This window comes from Pelecanus crispus, chromosome 19 (assembly GCF_030463565.1).
Source record: "Pelecanus crispus isolate bPelCri1 chromosome 19, bPelCri1.pri, whole genome shotgun sequence".
In the NCBI taxonomy this organism is placed as follows: Eukaryota; Metazoa; Chordata; class Aves; order Pelecaniformes; family Pelecanidae; genus Pelecanus; species Pelecanus crispus.
Genome location: NC_134661.1, coordinates 2,198,603 through 2,215,720, shown reverse-complemented (window position 1 = coordinate 2,215,720; position 17,118 = coordinate 2,198,603). Strand labels below are relative to the sequence as shown.

The 17,118-nt window shown below is 43.3% G+C and overlaps 1 protein-coding gene across 3 annotated transcripts in view; it reads left to right on the top strand.

Moving 5' to 3' along the window:
• APLP2 (amyloid beta precursor like protein 2) overlaps positions 1 to 17,118 on the top strand; it is a 46,996-nt gene that overhangs the window by 14,960 nt on the left and 14,918 nt on the right. For 2 of the 3 annotated variants that reach the window (XM_009479724.2, XM_075723364.1), the window contains exons 1-5: positions 8,482 to 8,633; positions 9,862 to 9,991; positions 13,542 to 13,654; positions 15,173 to 15,348; positions 15,896 to 16,113. In XM_009479724.2, the coding sequence (XP_009477999.1) occupies positions 8,514 to 8,633; positions 9,862 to 9,991; positions 13,542 to 13,654; positions 15,173 to 15,348; positions 15,896 to 16,113 (757 nt within the window). In that variant the 5' untranslated portion in view covers positions 8,482 to 8,513. Of the gene's footprint in view, positions 1 to 8,459; positions 8,634 to 9,861; positions 9,992 to 13,541; positions 13,655 to 15,172; positions 15,349 to 15,895; positions 16,114 to 17,118 lie in introns of those variants that run through there. The other variant, XM_075723365.1, reaches the window with a different exon arrangement.

Genomic DNA, 17,118 nt, shown 5'->3' with positions numbered 1-17,118 from the left:
GCGAGCTTCACAAGATCTTTCAAATAAATATTCCTGCTCTTTGGGGGGAGGTTTTTTGGTTTGGTTCGGTTTGGTTTGGTCCGTCCCCCCGTCCCCCCCCAGCATGCTAAATCACTTCGAATCAGTAGTGAGGGTTTGTTTTTTGCCTGCCTGATGTTAATAAATGATTCTTTAGGTCTCCTTTCTGCCAGTTTTGTCCGCTAGGAAAGCTGGTGGACAAGTTGTGTGTATATGTGAGTTGTGATGAGTTTTAGTCCAGAAGTTATTTTTGCTTCGAACAAGTTGTTTTGAAGTGGTGAAAGATTTTGTACATGTACTTTTCTGTGTATTATGGAATGTCTGTATCCTGGTAACCACAGTGATTATATTCACTGACTCTTACGTAGCTAAAGTGCCTTAAGAGGGAAAGGACTTGCTGTCGAACCACGTGGAGAAGTTACTTACCAAATAGCGTATCTCGGTACTCCTCCGTATGTGTGCTGTTGTCAGTGAAGCCATTACGCTATGAACAGTGATAGTTCATATTAACAGGCAGCTCAGGAATGCAAGTTAGATCAGAAGGGAGAGTCAAACGTGTTGCCTAAGCAGACTGAAAACACTGTTCAATCACAGCCGCTTTTCCTACGTTGTGTTTTGGATCTCCGTTCCACTTGTCCAGGAAGGCAAAATTGCCCTGTGGCCACTTTCGTCAGTCGATTTTTAGTGTACATGAAAACATGAACTTGCGCTGAAGTTTTCTCTTGCTGGCTAGCTAACAAGACATCTTGAGTCTCTGTGGTTCAGATGCCCAAATAATTCATGTGGGAAAGCAGTAATTAGTCTTGCTGTGCAAGACAGAACGATGACACAGATTGGAGCGATGAGGGGTTGAGGATTAAACCGGGCTGAGCCCGCTGACGGGTGACCTTAGGCAAGTCACTTGACTTTGTGCCTTAGTTTAGCCCAGTAATAAATAGGTCTAGCCTCCGTGTGCTGTAATATGACTTAAATCGCCCCATAAAAAAGGTACTTTAAATAGCACGGACGCTGTGTTTTGCTGAAAAGGGGAGGGAAGTGGCCGTAAGCACAGCCATCTGATACTTTGCGTGAAAATTATTCCTGATGTCCTTGTGACGAGGGGAAGGCAGCCTGACTTAACAAGCACGATTGGACCTACCTCTGCACTCCGTAAGGATTATTAATGGCATAATAGTACTGTCTGTCTCTTCTCTCACCCTTACATTTTTAGGGTGGCTTTTGTGGTAAACTCTTCCAGCCGTTACACGCAAGCTTTAGTTTTGAAAGCTCGAGGCCTATCAGTTAATCTTTTTTAAAGGACAGCTGTGCTGGGTACAGTAACATTTTTTCGGGGAATGTTCCAACTGAGTTGTTCCGAACTTTGTCTCTTGGGGGGTAGAAAAGAGGATGCCAAAGGCAACCCTGTTACGCAAGCAACTTCAGGAAGCCAAGGCCATGCTGATTTGTGGCTTTACTGAATTTGATCGCTGCTCCCTGAGACCAGCTACGCACCAGTACTGCTTGCAGTGTTGCTTTCCCTGTCTGAATGTGGCAGTTCCTGAGTGCAAATGTCTGACAGGCAGATTATCTGCCCAATGACTCGTGTAGGCTTGGTTTATGGAGCATGATAAACCGGACGAGGAGGGGGAAATAACCTGCTACCTCATTAGTACACATTCCAAGGGCAAAAGGGCTGCCCGTGAGTCACAGGTACTTGGAAATCGTCCCTTTTCTCTGTAGAGAAGGTGCAAAGGCAGTAAGGAATGCTTCAGGCTTCAGCAATGTTTTGGTCCTTGGATCGCTACGGTTGCTGTCGGCACATATGAAAGTCCACGGATTATCGTCACGGAACGTCCGAGTGTTCGGGGCTACATGTTAGCCATAAACAGCAGCGATCTAAATATAAACTGCACCCAAGCTAGCACTGCAGCTCCTGCATTGGCTTCCAGTTCTCTGCTGGTGCAGAATCCTCTACCACAAAAGTCAATAAAGGACAAGCAGATGAGAACTCCACCCCTTCCAGCAAGTTAAAGTAAGCCAAAGACTGCTTTACTGAGATTTCTGCCATTTAAATTCAAAAGCAAACACAGGCTGGTATTATCAGCTCACACCAGATCTGCCTGCAGACAATAATTTTTCCTGTCTTGGACCCCTGCCCATGTGCATTATTGTAATTATCAGCAATTGAAAAAAAAATAAAGCAATAAAGCTAGGATGAGCTGCTAGTCTGTAGATTTACTGCCTGCTGTGTCAGGCATTCATTAGCCTTCCTGGGTTCAAGCCACCTATCTGCTGAATAAAAGCAGGAAGAGAAGCTAAGGAAAACAAAGCGTGAAACACAATTTGAAGCACGAATTGCAAGCTCTGCTCCTGTTTACAAGTTATAAATCCCAAACCAGGGGAATTCTAAGTATGCTGTTCAGAAGTTCTTGTGCATAAAGTCTCGCTGCCAGCTTCCCTCACTTTTTAATTGAAGTGTTGGTTTCCTGAATACTAGCTTGCCGTAAACCATTAATTCACAGGTGAGATTCACCGCAGTGAACATTAGGTTTAAGGGCTGTGCGGCACATCAAGACCTGGGAAGGCTCAGCTCTACGATTCCAACCCAGCTGTTCTCCTTCCAAAAGCTTAATGCTTCACATCGGATGGCAGTGGTAGAGTTTGTGACTGCAAGCATCTCTTCTTGATTTTTTTTTTATTTTTATTTTGCCAAGGGCTGGCCTCTCCTTACGGAAGGAGGAATGCCTGTGAACTTCAGCTCTGTAGACAGCAGTAACGTGGGGTGTGCAGCTGGGCTTCGAAGCAGTCAAGTGCCTGCACAAACGTGCGTACTAATTTTTCACCCAAGGAAGGGGGGAAAAGGTGGAATGCTCAGACATTTAAAAGTGGCAGCCATCAAGGGTTGTGCTCACAGGAAGGCTGGTAAGGTAGCAAGACTCGTTTTTGTATCAAAGGAACTTTAGAATTCCTCAGTGGTCTTGAAAGAGCTCAATCTGTGTCCTCCGCATCTGTGGATAGATAGTACACTGATACAGGAAGAGTTGCAGTGCTGACACCCTCGTGTTGCCTCTGGATAGAACAAGAAATGTATTTAAAAAAAAAAAACAGAAAAGCTTCTCCCCTCCCCTTCCTTTTTTTTTTTTCTTGTTTAATTAAGTAAAGGTGGGAAGTGTAATTTATCTGGATAAGGACTGTGCTGAACAGCATGTTCTGAAGTCCCTCAGGTTGCCGTTCACGTGCCTTCTGATTTAATAAGCAGTATTACTTTCGAGGGGCTTTGCTTAATTAAAAACAAACTGCGCAAATAATCTTTCAAAGTACTGCCTGGCATTTTTTTGTCAGTGTAGCAGCAAATAGTTGTAGAATACTTGCAACTCTCCTGAGCATTCCTGCTGATTTCCATCTGATCCGTCCTGCAGGCAATCCTGCAAAAGGCTGTGCATTTTCTTGTGAGGCAGTAAATGCCCTCAGCAGCTATTAATCTGTGTTCTCTGGCCACCAAGTCAATGCAATTCACAATTAGAGCTTTTTTTCAGCAGCTTATAAATTCTGGAGGCTGAAGTTTCAGTTTTAAAGCAACTTAATCTTCCGTGGTTTTATCCAGCCAGGGCTGCTCATTGCTGCAGCAGAAGCTTGATGCCTCATACTCATATGAGGAAGCCTCATACTGCACCAGCAGCGTGAGTTTTCCTAGCAGGCTCTTGATATTTTGCAAGACTTGCGGCCCTTCTGCCCTGTAACCAGGGCCAGCATCTCTCATCATGCTTGTGCCACAGGGAGTGCCCGTGCCCATGTTTGCACATAGCTGACATGTTTGCACCAAACACGTTAGCTGGGAGACTGTGGTTTTTCTACAATGCATATTCCTAGATTTTCTTCAGAAGCGATATGCTGCGAGAACAATGTTTTAGCATAAATGAAAAGCGAATCTAAGGTTTCCTGCTGAGCTCCCGTCCGCCCTGGTTTTGCTGGAATAGAGACTCTCATTCTGGCTACTCGGATCAGATGAGCAAGGGCAACTGTAATGTTTGACCTCTCGGAAAATTCAGAATGTAGTTAAACTTGACGTGTTGCAGATACCTTTGTGCTAGAAAGGAAAGCTCTCGGGAGCTCATGTCTATGAAATACAATGAACAACAACAACTCACAAAAGAGAAATTCCAATCACCCTTCTATCCTGAAGTCCCCAGCAGCGTGCCAGAAGGCTTTCCTGAATAGCATTCGATAGGGACCTGAATAGACAGCATGCTCCATAAGCTCTGTTGTGATGAGGTTTAACAGAGCCTGGAAATACAAGGCAAGAGAAATGAGTGTGTTTTTCAGTTTTATGCCTTTTTGAACCAGAACTGCAGTGTATTGCTTACGTTTCAGGGCTAGATGTCAAATATTCCTTACTTTACATAAGCTGGTAGGAATTCCTATACGTTGTTGTTTCCAGCATTGAAGTAGAGGAACATTAGAGAGCAGAAATGACTTAAATTCACAAAAAATCCTCCCTAAAGAGTGTCGTCGGGCTGTGCCGTGCCCATAATCTCTCTAGCCTTGCATCCCTCATTTGAGGTGGTAGATACTTGCAGGAAGAAAAGGCATGGCCCTTTTTTAGAGCATAGAGCCCAAGCCTCTGGATGGGCAAAGCTCACCGATCATACCCGCTGTCACAAGTTGAAGAGGCTAGTAGTAAATAAAAGCCTGGATACTTGGGCAGAGACACTTCCATCAGAGAAGAAGATGATTTAGAGGTTTGAATTCCAGTGTTTCAGGACCATAAATCAGGCACTGCGTGACAGGGTGAGGAATTTAACTGACAGTAACTGGCTAGAGATTTATGTGTTTATGGAATCAAATACTTCTTTGGTCTTGGAAAGCAAACTGGATTACAGAATTACACCAAAAGGCAGAGCGGAATTTATCATGAAACGTCTTGTAAATGCAAGTGCCAGCGAGGAAGGTAATGGTTTATGTAACAGTCTTTCCCCAAATAACATTCATTGTGCTCTTATGTTATGGTTATATATTAATAGGATAATAGCTACTAAAATAATGTTCGCCGAGGACGTCCACAACTGGATGAGCTCTCTTCCATTATGTGTATGTTGTCCCTCCCGAGCTGTCAGTCTGCTTATTTAAGAGATTGAATAGTTGCTCCCCAGCACGAAAAGAGGCGGCTGCTTCCATTTATGGCTGGGAAATTCCCGAAGAAAAATGTGCTGTCAGTTTGTTCATCCCTCTGCAATGTGGAATGGGTGAATTCTCTGAAGTACTGAAGAGCTTAACTAAGGACGTGGCTTTATCCCAAGCTTCGTGCTGGCTTACATGTTCCCCAGCCCTCCTTTTGCAAAGTGATGCTTGAACGTAGGCTAGCTAACCTCAGGCACTGGCAGCCGGAGTGATCCGCTTTTATTTTTGGTACACCGAAGGCAGCTGTGGGGAGCAACAGAACCCGCCTTTGTCCCCAAAAACTCTTGTAGGTGACTTTCTTCAGTACCTAAGTAGCAGTGTTAAAGGTGTACCTAAGTAGCAGCGTTAAAGGTGTGGCCTGCGCCGTTACAGATGAAATTTGCTGTGCTGTATTCTCTCGTCACCGGTAGAATGAGATAAAAATTAAATAACTGATGTGTTTGGTGTCTGGAGTGGATTGTCAGTGGTGAAAAATTGAAGCCCGTTGAATTGAATTGAAAAATTGAACTGAAAAAATCTTATCTTGCAGGTCATGGGGTTAAAGATTCAACTTGTGTATGTCAAAGTTCATTAATTTACTCAACAGCGCAATTCAAAAAAAGATTCTTCCATTTGATTAGAAGTGATGAAATCAGGCAAGTAATTAGTCTCGTTTGTTCAGCTGTGAATTGGGGCTTAGCATGTTCTGGTAGCTACGGCAACAGCACTCTACTGATATGCAAACTATTCGAGCAATCCACGGAGGAGGAAGGATACCTTTGCCACAGTGCCGAGGTGTCAGGCCGGAGAGACGGCAAAAATAAACACGAGCTCGCATCAGTATGTAAACAGGGGGTGGTCATGATTTCAGGAGGTTGGTATGTGTTTGAACAGGAGTTTTGCTCATGCAAGAGCTGTTATGAATGGATTGCTGATGGATGTTTCTGCCTCTCGGGACGGAGCCTGCACCTCTCCTGCCTATGCGGTTACCTTATTTTGCTGCATACTTGTTAAGTTTGCTTTGAAAAAAACAGATTTCAAGCATAGGCAGTGCTAATGCTCTCCAAACTCTTCGTAACGCGTACATTTTGTTCTCTTTGCGCTGTATTCTTCTTAGGAGGATTAATGCTTTGTGCATACTTGATCTTGCATTTCTTTTTGTTCTTTTCAGAGTTCAGCTCGAACCTTGGATGTAGTTGTAGCGTTGTCATAAAACAAAATTGTGTTGTGGATTGTTTCCTTTGACGTGTCAAGTCTTGTGCTCTCTGGAAAGTGGTTGTTGGTACCAAAGCGGTGTGTGTTTGGAGAGAGATAAAAAAGCCCTCTTTACAAAGTTTGCATGTATGTGTTTATAGAGTTACGCAGGATCATTCCACGTTTGCCTTTTCCTTCTGAAACGGTACGGCAGGAAGGAAGGCAGTGCGAGAGCCTAAGTTTTGGCGAGCGGTATCAGTCAGTGCTTGTTAGGAGCACACGTTTCTTAAATGGTTTGATTTCTGAAAGAAAGAAGTTATGCACCCTGTTATCCAGCCTCGGGGTATTCGTCAGAGGTCCTCCTATACCTGATACGCACAACTATCTTCGGTCCGTTAGGACAGAGAGTACAGCAAATGCACCTACACTAAACTGGAAAGAATGTAGGAACTTGGAAGCATTTTGTTACTGGGACATCGACGCCGGTATCTGTTACGTAGAGTTCAGTATTTCCTTGCTTTGTGATCTGTGCTGAAACTTGCTCTCGTGAGCGTCTGTTGAGTGAAGGGGTTAGAGTAAATAGAAGCCACTTGTATAAGATGGTTTCTCTGAAGTGATGTGCAGTTGAGTAGTTCTTAAAACTCAAGGGGTAATTTTTCTGAAGTTAAGACGTGAGTTTATACTTCTGTGCCTCGAGTTGGTCTTATCCCCCAAGCACTAGCTGTGTGTTCAGCACTAAACAATCCTTGACGCTCTGAGTGTTGAAATGTCTTGTCTCCAGGCAGTGATTTTGTGTGTAAACAGGGAGGGGGAGAAATGAGCTAATTATAATGGTGTTAATTTTTTCCTGATATCCAGCAACTAGGAGCTGCAGATAGGGGCCGTCCAATTGAATTCTTCTCTTTGCTCCTTTATTTGCTTTAAGCATACACGTATTGATATAAATTGAGGGGGATCTGCAGGCAATAGGGAATGAACAGTGCCCCCAGTAATGTATGCATTTTTGAGGGCACGAAAAGTTAAATATGAAGGCAGGACCAGTGGCCTAGGGTAGTGCTGCCTGCCAGGAAAAAAGAAGCTTAGGGGCAGTGGTGCCCTGAAGCCTCTGTGTATTGCTGTTTCTTATCTGCCTCGTCTGAAGTAGCTGAAATGGATTTCATTCCCCTAAACACCTTAAAGAGCTTTCGATTTAGGAGTTCATCTGCTTTTTACCTCATACCTCTTCTTTTCTTTTTTTCTTTTTCTTTTACTACAGCTAGTAGTTATGTAGGGAGAGGATGTTCAGCTCCCGGCATCCACTCAGTCTTTTCAGAAAAACCCCAACTCTGCAATTTAATTTAATCCCCTTTTTCTTCTTTTGGTCAGCCAGCAAGATTTCAGAAAGGGAACCTGACCTTGTTTTCATTGATCAGTCTGCAGTTTGACCCCAATGTGGGTCCGGGTTGTTGGGTTTTTGTCTGCTGGTGCAGGGAGGGAAGTGCACAGAATACACATCAGAAAGCAGGCAGTACAAATACCCGTAGGAGTGCGCTGAATGAGAGACGACAGGCTTTGAGGAGCTGCTTGCAACAGCTGTTTTTCTGATTCAGCAGAAGTCATCTTTACTTGTCTGTTTGGGCAAGAAGCTTAGGTGTTTCTATCCCAAATATTTGAAGATTTTGGCAGAAACGTGTGGCTTCAAACTCTGAGCAGACTTCATGCAGTTGGAAGTAGTTATTTTATTAGTAGTATTGTGTGTAACCTCACAGAGGTGTCTCTGCCAAAAGTTATTAGTTACTTATCTTCAAATACCGGTTTTAAGTTTTTCAGACATCTGTTTTAGCCTTTGTGGGTGCAACCTTTTAAGTGTGAATTACTCTTGGTTTTGGAAAGCCTTTGTTGCAATAATAAAAAAAGAGTTTGGAAAAACAAACTTCTTGCTGGTAAAAACTTGGTGTGGGCTCACCAGCTTTAAGGAATGTGGTTACGAAAGAAGTTTGCAAGACTCCACTGATACCTGGATTAAGCGGGAGCTCTCTGAGAAGATGCCAGAGGGTTTCTGGTTCTTTGAGTTGTTCTGCTTTCGATCACATAAAGCAATCAGCGTGTTTTGTTTTTGTTTGTCTTCACAGGCGCTCGCAGCCAATGCTGGGACAGGGTTTGCAGTGGCAGAGCCTCAAATTGCCATGTTCTGTGGGAAGCTAAATATGCATGTGAATATCCAGACTGGGAAATGGGAACCTGACACTTCCGGGACCAAGAGCTGCTTTGGAAGAAAGGAAGAGATTCTGCAGTACTGCCAGGAGGTGAGTTTTTCTGTGTGATCCTGGATCGTCACCGCTGCTAAGGAATTGGATTCCAGTTTAGCTGGTCAGTAGCAAATTAACCCTGCAGGAGGCTAACTTGTGTTTGACTAGCTCAGTTCCTGAACTGTCTTCCTGTGTTACTGCCCAGGAAGAGCAGGGAGGATGCTGCAGTAGGATTTAGGAGCTACCTCTGGTTTAGATCAGCTTACGCTGCCGCAGAAGGTCCTTGGTCTGTAAGTCAGAGAGGTATCTGTGTCTGTCTTTGCAAGGGTTTCTTCAGATGTTCTGCCTCTGAGCCAGATAACCAGCATCTGCTCCGTGTCTGTGCCAAATGGAACCTGACACCTATTCTAATTAGAATGTGGCTGTGGTGTTCTCGGTGACGTGTTCAGGTCAGCCAGAATATTAGAAAAATATTTTCATCAAAATGTTGACAGTATTTTTAGGCTCCTCATGCTTCATTGTAAGAAACGTAATCTCCTTTTAGTGCGCTCCAGATACACTGCAGCGTATTGGCCTTGATAAGTGTCTTTAATTGCTCCTCCGAGGTGACAAGCACGTAAAATACCACAAGGAATGGGTTTTTTTTGAAATGGGAAAGTGATAAGAGCACATCATGTCTGGACTGGAAAATGTTTAAAACTGTTTTATAAGGCTGATATAATTGGGGCTACATTTGGTTCACGTAGCAGAAGCCTAAATATAAGTCAGTGTCTGGACTTGAGAACTCAAGCAGGACACAGGGATCATATTAACACATCATAAATGGAGCAGGCATAAGGAAACCTGAGGAGGTAGGTGTGTATTAGCTTGACAAGGGATGAGAGAGACCAAAGACGTTACTAAACTCTCTTTGTTGCTGATTGCCCTCTTCCAGAGGGTGTTGTGCTGCACCAGACGGAACAGCACAGATAAATACTTCTCCTCCGCTAGCATGCAAAGCCAAACGCCTCAGCTTAGTGCTGATGAAGGCTCTTGTCCCTGGCCTGGCTTTCTCCTGTCACAAAGAAGGGATGGCGTGTTCCATTTCTCAAGCCCTGTGTGACAAACAGCTGGGGGCTTTTTTATGTCTTAAGCTGTTGTAAGCTTGATCCAGAATGTGTGTCCACGTGCAAATTTGAACTCGTTTTTGTGTAGAGAATTACCCTCGCTCCTTGTGGTTAGGAGCCGCTTCGCTCATTCTTTGTCCTTTCTGGAGAGAAACCTATCTCTGCGTCTTGTTAAACAGATGTATCCAGACCTTCAGATTACGAACGTCGTGGAAGCCAATCAACCTGTCAGCATCGACAGCTGGTGCAAGAGAGGGAAGAAACAGTGCAAGGACCACACTCATATTGTCGTGCCCTACAAGTGCCTGGGTGAGTGCGTGGGCTCATGTGTGGGTGCATTCTTGTGGGAGGAGCAAAGAATTGCCTGCTGGCATCTTACAGAGAGAGCGACTGAGTTTATAAGGCTTCTCTCATGTCAGGTTGCCATTTCCACATCCAGCTTCCACTTAAAACGTTTTTATTTCCACAAGATGGAACTCTGCCTTTCTCGAACAGATCGACAGCTTGATAACAGCTGTGGTGGAATAATGGTGCCTGGCGTGAAAAAGAAATCCCCATTCTCTCTGCAACTGCCATAAAAACCTGAAGGCTATTGTATTTGAGCATCACAAAGACATTGGGATTTAATAATCTGATCCTATTTTTGTGGAGCTTTAATATTTTGTTGCCTTGGAGACTTAAATGCTCGGTGTGTTTAGGCTTCCTGCTTTGGTCTTGGCAAGAGATCTCCATTCTATTTCAATGACTATATTTAAACTTTGCTGTTTCAAAGAGGCCCTGCTTCTTGCAGCTGTATCCCATGTCCCCACTTTGAACAGTGAAAGAGTATGAGACAAACTGTGATTGGTTTCATGGTGCTTTCCAGAATCTAGCCACCCACTTGAATTGGGCAACATGTTTAACTTGTTTACCTTGCAGCTTTTGACCTGTAGGTTGTGCCTGACACTGTGCTACAGCGCGTGTGTTCTCGGTAGTAAGCTTAGTCTCAGCTGGCTGAATCTCTTTTCAGTTATCCACTGGAAAAGACTTGTTTTGCAAGAAGTCTTGTGCGATCTTGGAGAGTCTGATTGCTGGGAGCGTTCGGTGGGAACCAGTTTTCATAACCCGTATCTATACCTCAGGTTAGCATGTGGTTTGACATAGGAGAACGCAAGCAAATCTGCAGAACTGTGTAGGTGCTATTCTCCTATAGGTAATACCCTTCACTAGACGATCATAAAGCACTTCGTAAGAAATGAAATTTGGTGTGGGTACATCCTGGGAGAAAGATGCATCTCTTTGTAGATGTGGAAATGCATCTCTTTGTAGATGTGGAAATTCAGGTTTGAGAAGCAACCAGCTGATTATACTGAGAACTTCTAATGGAAATAAGGATGAAAGCAAGATCTCTGGATTTGTAAGGAGTCGTCTCTTTTAGAAATAATCCTCCCCCAAGCCTATTCTCCAGCTGAAAAATAAGCTGGGTTTAGTGACACTGCCCTAAAATTTGATAAGCATTGAACTGTCTGTTAAGAGTTTTTAATTGGTGTCTTCCACAGTGTTCTTGACTTGTTGGGCCCACCCTGCAAGGCAGCTTTGGTTTTCAGATCTGAGTTGCAAGTCAATAGTCCATATGTGTATAAAATACCTTTTCGTTGTCTTTAGCAGTCCACAGATTGCTTGTTGTAAATGGATGATGTGTTTCTCCGGGCTGCCTATGACTTTTTGATTATAGTCGAACTATGGTTTTTTGTTCCCGTTCCTGCTTTGTGTCTTCCTTGCTACGTTAATGCACAGGCTGTCTTGAGGTAGGATCTTGCTATCATACCATGTTTAACCTTCTCCTGTCTCCCCCCACCGCTGAAAGCTCTTTTGTATTTCAAAGGTGGAGAGGGGAGAAGAGGAGAACCCATTAGCACTCTCACTGAACTGTAAAATAAAGGTAACAATAGGATGATGGGAGCAGGGCTGAGCCTGGCGAGGTGTGAAAAGACAAACTGCTGACAGTTCTGGCTAAGCTGCTGGGTGGCATGGAAGTGCCTCTTTATGCGTGCTCTCATCTGAAAAGGGAGAGGATTTTTCTTTTTGACAGCAGTGGCCATGAATGGGGAAGGTGTCCATTAATGCGCAGCCTGCAAGGGTTTTCCAGTTCCTAGGTGAACTGAGAGAACCTTCCGTGTGCCTTATGCAAAGGTGGTAGGATTCAGTGTTTTCAAAACAGCTGTTTAATGGCTGCTGTTGATTACTGATGATTGTATTTGATCAGTTTGAGTCTTCTGCCTTCAGTCCCCAGAACCACAGTCTCTTGTTGTTAAAGTTTGGTCAGTTTTAGCTTTCTTATCAGAAACTTTTTAACTAACCTCTTGTGAGAGGGAAGGAGGAAGGATTATTAACTCAAAATTGTAACTGGCCTGTTTTGAGAGAAGAAAATGGGGAAAATGCCATTTCTCTGTGTCTCTTAGTTCAAAATATAACTAATTTAAGAGGAATGGTGAATGCTAGTTGATTGTGTTATCTTGCAATTCTTATCAGCTAATCTCTCCCTAAACCGTACTTGACTTGTACGTAGAAGTGTCCATGAGCCTTTGGTATCAGTACTAACTGACTGCAAAAAAATTGGTCATGCAGAGTATTGAAATTTATTTTCAAAAGGTAGTGTTGAAGATTGGTTGGACAAATAATTCTGCTTCCTGGAGACCCTGTGAGAAAAGGCCTTTGACTTTAAAAAGTTTCTCCAATTTCAACAAATGATTCTTAAAGCTGCCGGTCATGTGTGCAAGGTATGTTGCTTTGAAACACTTGGACTGAAGATCTTTTCCTGGCCTTCTCAGAGATATCTCTAGATATCTCTAGATATCTCCTTGTTTTAAAATTACTGGATGTAGCATTTAAATCTGCAAAAAAGAAAGATAAATCTCAACTTTGAGAAAATTTCACTTTTTGGATTGCAGTGGCAGTGTTTGTTAGGACTTGTGGGCTAAGAACAGGAAGTAATGCTCATATAGTTCTGATACTTACTTCACGTGTGTTGGTACCAAACTGCGTTGTGGTGGAAATTTAGGCTAAATAGCTTTTAAGTGCAACTAATACAGAGTCTGCAGAGCAGACTGATTCTCTCTCGCTCTCCTGCCTTCCTCAAAAGCAAAAGTCTGGTTTTAAGATTGTGCCAAAATTGCATCATGCTGGTCAGCTTGTGGTTATCTAATGTTGGAATGCAGTGTATTTGCTGACTCTGGTTGTACTCTGTTTTTTGGGTTGTATAGTTTTTATTTTTCCAGCACTAAGTGTTTTGGTTAGGACTGTCTGAGTCAGGGAGTGTGCTGCAGTTGATCCTGAATTAAACCATCTGAAAACAAAACAAAACAAAAACAAGACTTTCTCAGATACCCAGATGCTGACAAAGTAGATAACACTCATGGCTTAGAAAAATTTCCAGGCTGTTACAGCACCAGACAGCATGAACTAGCTTTGGTATGATGCGGCTTGTTTAGAAATTAGTGATTAAGTGGTTTGAAAACTTCCGTATGCAGATGCAATCTTTTCAAAGATTTGCGCGAAATCTCTTCAGTCAATCCTGTCTGTTCCGTGAACAACTGTTTATTAACGTGCATTGTAAACTTTGCCTTCAGGTCAGCTTTAGGGTTTGCATAATGTTGCGGTGATCAGCCCCTACTCCTGTTTTTACCTTGGAAACTCTGAGGCTCTCTTTTTCTGAGAATTTGCAGAGATAGCGGCTGACCTGAGCTGTCCCTGTTAAGAAGATACCACACCTTTAAGGCACTTGCAACGAAGTGTACTTTGGGGGAGTTCTGATGTCTGATGCTTTGTTTTCTGTTGGAAGTTGGGCATGTGTGATCTATGGGCATTTCTTGTTTTTCAGTGGGTGAGTTTGTAAGCGATGTCCTGCTGGTTCCAGAGAAGTGCCAGTTCTTCCACAAAGAGCGGGTGGATGTGTGTGAAAGCCATCAGCACTGGCACACTATGGCAAAAGAGGTAATTGAGCTGCTGCGGCAGGAATATTTATTCTGGATCTGTCCACTTGGATGCTTGTAGTATTGGAGCATAACAGCATTTATCTCTGGGGTTTGTTATTCCCATGTTGCAGTCTATGGACTGAGGCAGAGAGCAATGGGAAAAAAAAAAAAACTAAAAGTACTCAAGTGACAAAAAACCTGTGGAACTAGCAGAGTTATTCTTCGCTCATGAAAAGTAGCTTGCCCAAGATCATACTCTAGGATGGAGCTAGGAATTGAAATCAGGTCTCTGGGATATTGCTTTAACCAATGGCTCATCCGTCTTTCCGGGGTAGAGAGCTACAGTGGTCATAGGATGTTTCCTGTTTTTCCTGCACATTTTGCGTTAATGTACCTGCTGCTGCTGGGGATTTGGTTGGGAGTGCTTGCTTGGGGACAATCTGAGTTTTGTTGTGACTGATTAGTGGAGGTTTTACATAAGAGATGGATTATCTTCTCAGAATAAATCTAGCCCATGGGTTTTTTGTGGGTTTGGTTGGGTTTTTTTTTATCTGACTAGCAAATTCTCTGCACACCCATTTGAACTGGCAGTAATAAAAACAAGATCATAATGAAATGTACATGTTTTCCATTTTGTAGAAAAGCAATTGTAGAAACAGCAACCCAATGATTAGTTGTGATGATGCTAGTAAAGATGAGGTTAAGGATGCACCAGTTAAAACTTCCTATTTCTTTAAAATCCCGGGGGCAAAAACCCGTCTAAATAAAGCTGTGCTAGAGGAATCACCTTTTAATTGAGGATAAACTTGTTAGTGCCTAGCGAATTTAAAAAGCAGTTGCTTTCAACGTAGTTGGAGAACTTTTCTGGAAGTATTAGGCTCATTTTACATCCGTGCTCTAAGAAAGCAAAGCACAAAAGGGTTCTGATGTTCTCATAATAAGCCTTTCTTACTTCCTTCTTTCTGGGGCACTACAAAGCCACGTATTCCTTAGCTTAAGAGAGTTGTCTAATCACAATTTGCATTTGGCTTTTCCTTGAATGATCTGATTGATTTTCATCTACAGTATGTTAAAATAATCTTGACACAGAGTCCATTTGGGCGATTATTCACTTGCTCCAACGCAAAGTTTAATAGATAAAGTGTAATGAAATGGCCAGCACAGAAAAGCAAGCAACAGTCCTGTTCCGTTCAAGTGCTCTCTCCCTTGAGTTGGCACAAAACGTATAGTTATTTTTCCTGAACTTAGACAGGCTGACGAATCAGCAGTTGTTAGGGGCTGGGGGGCGTTTGATACGTTAACACCAGGAAGCACTGCGTGGCTCTGAGTCTGGGACATTTCTGGGGATTTTGTTGAAGCTACAGGTTTCAAATCCATTTTCCTTTGATGTTCAGACTTAGGTCGTATGTTGCTGTTGTCTTTGTGCTGTAAAATTTAGACCATTGGTAGCATTCTTGGCATCTACGGTAGGCAAATTTTAGCTTTGTCCAAAGCAAGAGCATGATGCTAAACTGACATAAATGGGCTCCTTTTTCAGGCCTGTCTGACAGAAGGGATGATCCTGCACAGTTACGGCATGCTGCTGCCCTGTGGAGTAGACCAGTTCCATGGGACAGAATACGTATGTTGTCCTCAGACAAAGGTTGTGGATGAGGCTCTGTCCAAAGAGGAAGAGGATGAAGATGAGGACGAAGACTATGACCTTTATAAAAGGTAGAGTTCTTACTGGCATAGATGTTAACAGCTCTGTGTGTGAAGTTGCTGTCTGAATATTTCACACAGTGACTCCCTTGTGGCGAGGATTGAGAGGAGAATTTCTGTGCTTTTGAATTTCCCAAAGGGATGTCCTGAGCCTGAAAAAGCCTTGCGGAAGGACAAATGACTTTGCAGTGCTCCTGTTACTGGAGGAGCTAAACAGCCCCCCTCCCTTCATCCTTAGTCAAAAAGACTGTCCGATTGCTACAGTAGGTACCTCCCCCAAATATGGTAGACTTCCACTTACTGAAAAGAAGCTGATGAGAAAACGCAAGGAAACCCCACTAAGTCAGAGCTTCCTGCCTGTAGTAGCAGGTGTGTCTGTAATGAGGGAAGTCCCGTTGCGGCCGTTGATTGGCTGATCAATAGTTGGTACGTGTATTTTTTCCCATTTCTTGTGTTTCTAGAACAGATGAAAAGAAGAGTCGTTATTCTGGTACATCAAAGGTTGGCTGCAAAGGGATTGGCCTTAACTTTACCCCCTAACTTAACTGTATCCCTTCAGTGAGTTCCCTACAGAGGCAGGTGTAGAAGATTTCACAGGAGCAGCTGTGGAGGAAGATGAGGATGAAGAAGATGAAGGGGAAGAGGAGGAGGATGTGGTGGAAGACCGTGATTACTATTACGATAGCTACAAAGTTGACGATTACAATGAAGAGACCCCCACAGAGCCTAGCAACGACAAGGCTGTTTCCGAAAAAGAAGTCAGCAGCGATATGAAATGTAAGACACGTTCCAGCCTCCAGGCCTCTGGCTTCCTTGAGAGTGTTCTTGTTGGCTGTCAGTTGGCGATGGGTTTTTGATCAAGTCAATAAATGCCACTTGGAAGTTTTATTTCCCAGATAAGTTAGCAAACAGAGGAAAGCTGATGATGCTTACGTTTCAAGTGTTGAAATTAACTCTCTAGAGCATGGGCCATATGTTTCCAGATAAACAGCAGTTCTGCTGGCAGAAAGCCCAGTGTTTGGCACATTGAAGGAGCACCTCCATGAAGGTGCCGTGTTGAGTCACAAAACCATATCTGCACAGGCTAATTTTTGAAAATCTTAAAAGAGGCATTTGGCGTACGCTATGAATGCAAAATTCTCGTTTGGGGTATTATCTTGGATTTGGTGTTTTATACCAGTTCACGAAAAGGAAGCTAAAAGCGGTGGGCCGTGCTCTGCAGAGGTGGCCTGAAGGTGCCATCTGGCCGTTTAAGGTTGAGGAGGATACTTGGTGCTGCCTTAACAGCCTTCGCAGAAACCCTTCTCTTTCATGAAAGAAAGTCAGCCAACGCAATTGGCCCGATTTTATTATATGAGTAATAGATACTGGCTGCGGTAGTAATATATATTATACTTGGGGTAGCTTTTGTTAAGTGGTAGGTGCCATTGCAGAGGGCATCTGCTGATCGCATGGTGCCTCAGCGTTATACAATGTCCTATACTTTACGTGTAGAAGTGTCTGCAGAGGAAGGAGGAGGGGAGAGGGAATGAAATTCAATTAGCTACAGATCACTGAATCATTGCCAGCAGTTCTTGCATCTTTTTGGTAAAATGCCAGCATGCTGCAGATAATTTTACTTGCTGAAACAAGGCTTAGCTCATATGTACAGGACTGTGACAGATCTGCAGGTGTTGAAACAGAATTGGAACAATATGATTGGGGTGTCTGTTTTGGGGGTACACAGTCTTTTTTTTTTTTTTTTCCCCAAAGTACCGTGAACAGTTGCTAACTTACACACCA